The 3215-nt window shown below is 29.0% G+C and overlaps 1 protein-coding gene across 1 annotated transcript; it reads left to right on the top strand.

Annotated features, from left to right (window-relative positions):
• Positions 1-270: 270 nt before the first annotated feature.
• Positions 271-3000, top strand: LOC131051484 (uncharacterized). The gene is made up of 4 exons (XM_059209115.1): positions 271-441; positions 760-867; positions 2063-2176; positions 2550-3000. Exons 1-4 carry the CDS (start codon positions 292-294, stop codon positions 2592-2594), a joined length of 417 nt encoding a protein of 138 aa, XP_059065098.1. The 5' UTR covers positions 271-291; the 3' UTR covers positions 2595-3000.
• Positions 3001-3215: the final 215 nt, after the last annotated feature.

Raw genomic sequence — 3215 nt, 5'->3', positions numbered from 1 at the left:
GCTTTCATAATTGATCCATTCTATTAAACTTCATATACCTCACAAACCAAAACAAGTTTGCTTTCTCCATTGGGCTCGCTTTACATTCCTTGCACGGATTAAAGCAACGGAATGTCTCTCATACTTCGCTCTAATGTGCTTTCCTCATTAACTACGTTACTTACGGAGAATAGAGTGGTGAATAAGCTTTCCTGGTAGGTGGGTATTCATTTATTCCCTTGCTCTCTTCTCTTAAATACTTACAAATTTTTTCTCCAAATCGAAGCAGTTTCATCTCCTGCAATTCCTTTCATGCTTTCAATGTCTTCCACACTGTCATCTGAAACGCCTTCCCAACTCATTGATAAAATTCTGAACACAAATGCAGATAAGCCAGACTTTGATCTTGGCCGATTAGTCACGCAAATTGATGTTTTTCTTCTTCATTACGAGGATCAGCTGGTAGAAACCATACCTTACCTTTTATTGATTTCGTTTGAGTTTATCAAATTTTTTACTTATCACTTTTAAATTTTATTGCGTGTATAATTTTTATCATTTCGAATCACATTCCTTAATTCATTATCAAGAATTTTTTTTTGAAATTCTTGTTCATTCTAATGATAAATCGCGAAAATTTTCTTGAAATTCTTATTTATCTTATGATGAATCAAAGAATATGATTTGAAACATTAATGATAAAAATTACATATTGAAAAAATCTGATAACATTACCATACTTTTGTTGCTAAACCACAACGGTCATATATTTATTTGCAGCGAAAAAAGAATCTGCCCCCAGATAAGTGGGGTGTGCTCCTCTGTGCAGCAGTGGCTTGTAATTTGGCAGATGAGGTGTCGACAAATGTAAAACAAATTGCCGATGAGGTACGCAGAGCGTCATTTAGATATTTCTTCCTCTACCCATTTTCGTATTGTCGTCATCGTCAATATGGACTGAAATTTGTGGGGGAATTTTCATCCACACTATAATTAGGCATAGGGCGTTCCCCTTTCATAATACATCTCTAGCAAGTTATTGTTTAGTTGTCTTATTTTACTAATAAAAAAAATTGGTTTTCTTTAATTGTAGAGGAGTGTATGTCTCAAATTCATGTGTAGATTATTTGTTTCAAATTTTTGAAAAGTTTTCAAGAATCATTGCAATAAAGATAAATCTGAATTTCTTATAATTAATGAATGAAATAAAATAATTCATTATACCTCTAATTTATCTTGAGAATTTGTATAGAGTAGATGGTCAAGTATGTGTGGTCAAGGATGACTGAGGCTCTAAATTTTTCTTTCAATAACTTCAACACAAACATAAAACTAAGCACATTTTTGCAATCAAGACTACTCATGGCACCCTTCAAAATAATCACTCAAATATGATGCACACCTTTCAAAATTATTAAAAACAAACTATGATTTTAAAAAATATTAAAAAATGGAAATATAAATTTAAAAAAATCTTATACAAAATTATAATTATAAAGTTTAGTATTATTAATTTGAAGTGTGGTGTTGTATTCATATTTTCACATGTACTTCAAAAAAATCATCATTCCAGGTTAGAAGTTAACAAATTGTCTTAAAAATTGGATCATCTTAGTGGATACCTTAGGCCAAATTGTTTTGCTCAATCAAATTGTCATAAAATAATTTTCACATTTTCAAAATGTACATATAGATTCTAGGAAAATCTAATTTTATTATAGTACAAAGATTTATTTAATATAAAGTAATAAGTACGTCACAAAAGACTACACACCCCCCAAAAAAATACTAACTTCTAATTGATTCAATATTTTTTAAATAACTAATTAAATGTTAAAAATGCATGTTGATTCTAATAACATATCAAAACTATAATATATTATTGTAAATTACTTCTAAATAATATATTTTAAATTTTAATATTAATTTGTTCTAATATTTAATTTTTTGTTATGTTTAAAAATAAGTTATTAAATTATACTTTATCTTTAGTATAAAGGACTAATTTAATTTCAATTTTAATTTTTGTATTTTATATATTGTTGGTAATTATTTGTTTTAAATTTTTTTATTGATTTTGCAGATGAAAAAATATTCTAGAAATAAACACCAAACAAGCATTAGGGTGTTGTATGCTATTGGCAATGTTCATTGGGTTGCAGTGGGTTTCTTAATGGTGGCTGCAGCTTTAAAAATTGTATGCACCATCGAAAATAATAGAGATGAGTGTTTAAAACTTTTGAAATTAATGAATGATTTGTCCAAAGTAGTCCTCCAACTTCAAAAGCTTCCTGATTTAAAAATGCAGTTACATACTCAATTGAATGAATCTATAGATTTAATAGTGCAAGGAGCCATCTTATGTTGTTCGCAGAAGAAAAGGAAAATAAATAAAAGGTGCAATATTAATATTTAAATTTACAATTCTCTACTATGAGGATTAGTTTTGTAAGGGACAACTATCTAGTGTTTGATTTTTTGGGTAAAAGCATTATGTTTGTCTTTGTTCACTCAAGAATTTTTCTTTACACATATTATGACTTCTTTTCATTTGATTGGCTCAATTAAAGGGTGTTCAGAGCTTTCTTGGATGCACAACAGCTTCAAGAACATAGCAAGAAAATAGATGATATGCGTAGAATGCTTCACTTACAGATAAGCGCATCCACTTTGATAAGGGTACAAAGCATTAATGTTGAACTGACCTCTACAGATAGTCCTCAACATCTTCCCACCCTCGACAGCAACCAGGTGGTTATTCCACCCCCCATTCCTACCCCCAATCATGATGAAGGTAAAACATCAGTAGTTACAATGACATTAAATATGTTCATTCTTCTCTGGGTGGCACTAGAAGCAAGTTTCATGTTTCATGGAAGGAAGATCCATAAGAAGTTCCCATTAAGAGAGAAGATTACGGGGCAAAAAATCATTCTAGCCCCTAAATAGAAAATTTGGAAGTGTAGAAGATTTTTGTCTTAATATTGAAATAAATATCTATATATTTATTTATTTGTTTTAGCATAATTTAATATAAATTTTGATAGTCTTTCTAAACAATTTTCTTTCCCGTGATATAATTGTTTTACAGTTTTAATTTTATTTAATAGTTTTTTTTTTTCAAATACAATCATATAACCATCAAATTAAGATCCTACATTTAAAATACGGATTACATAATTTAAGTGGTCAATAATTTCTATAAAATAATGATTTATTTATTTCTTCTCATTTAT

Source organism: Cryptomeria japonica, chromosome 7, assembly GCF_030272615.1.
Source record: "Cryptomeria japonica chromosome 7, Sugi_1.0, whole genome shotgun sequence".
In the NCBI taxonomy this organism is placed as follows: domain Eukaryota; kingdom Viridiplantae; phylum Streptophyta; class Pinopsida; order Cupressales; family Cupressaceae; genus Cryptomeria; species Cryptomeria japonica.
Note: the sequence above shows the minus strand (reverse complement) of the source record. Positions and strands in the feature narration are given on the sequence as shown.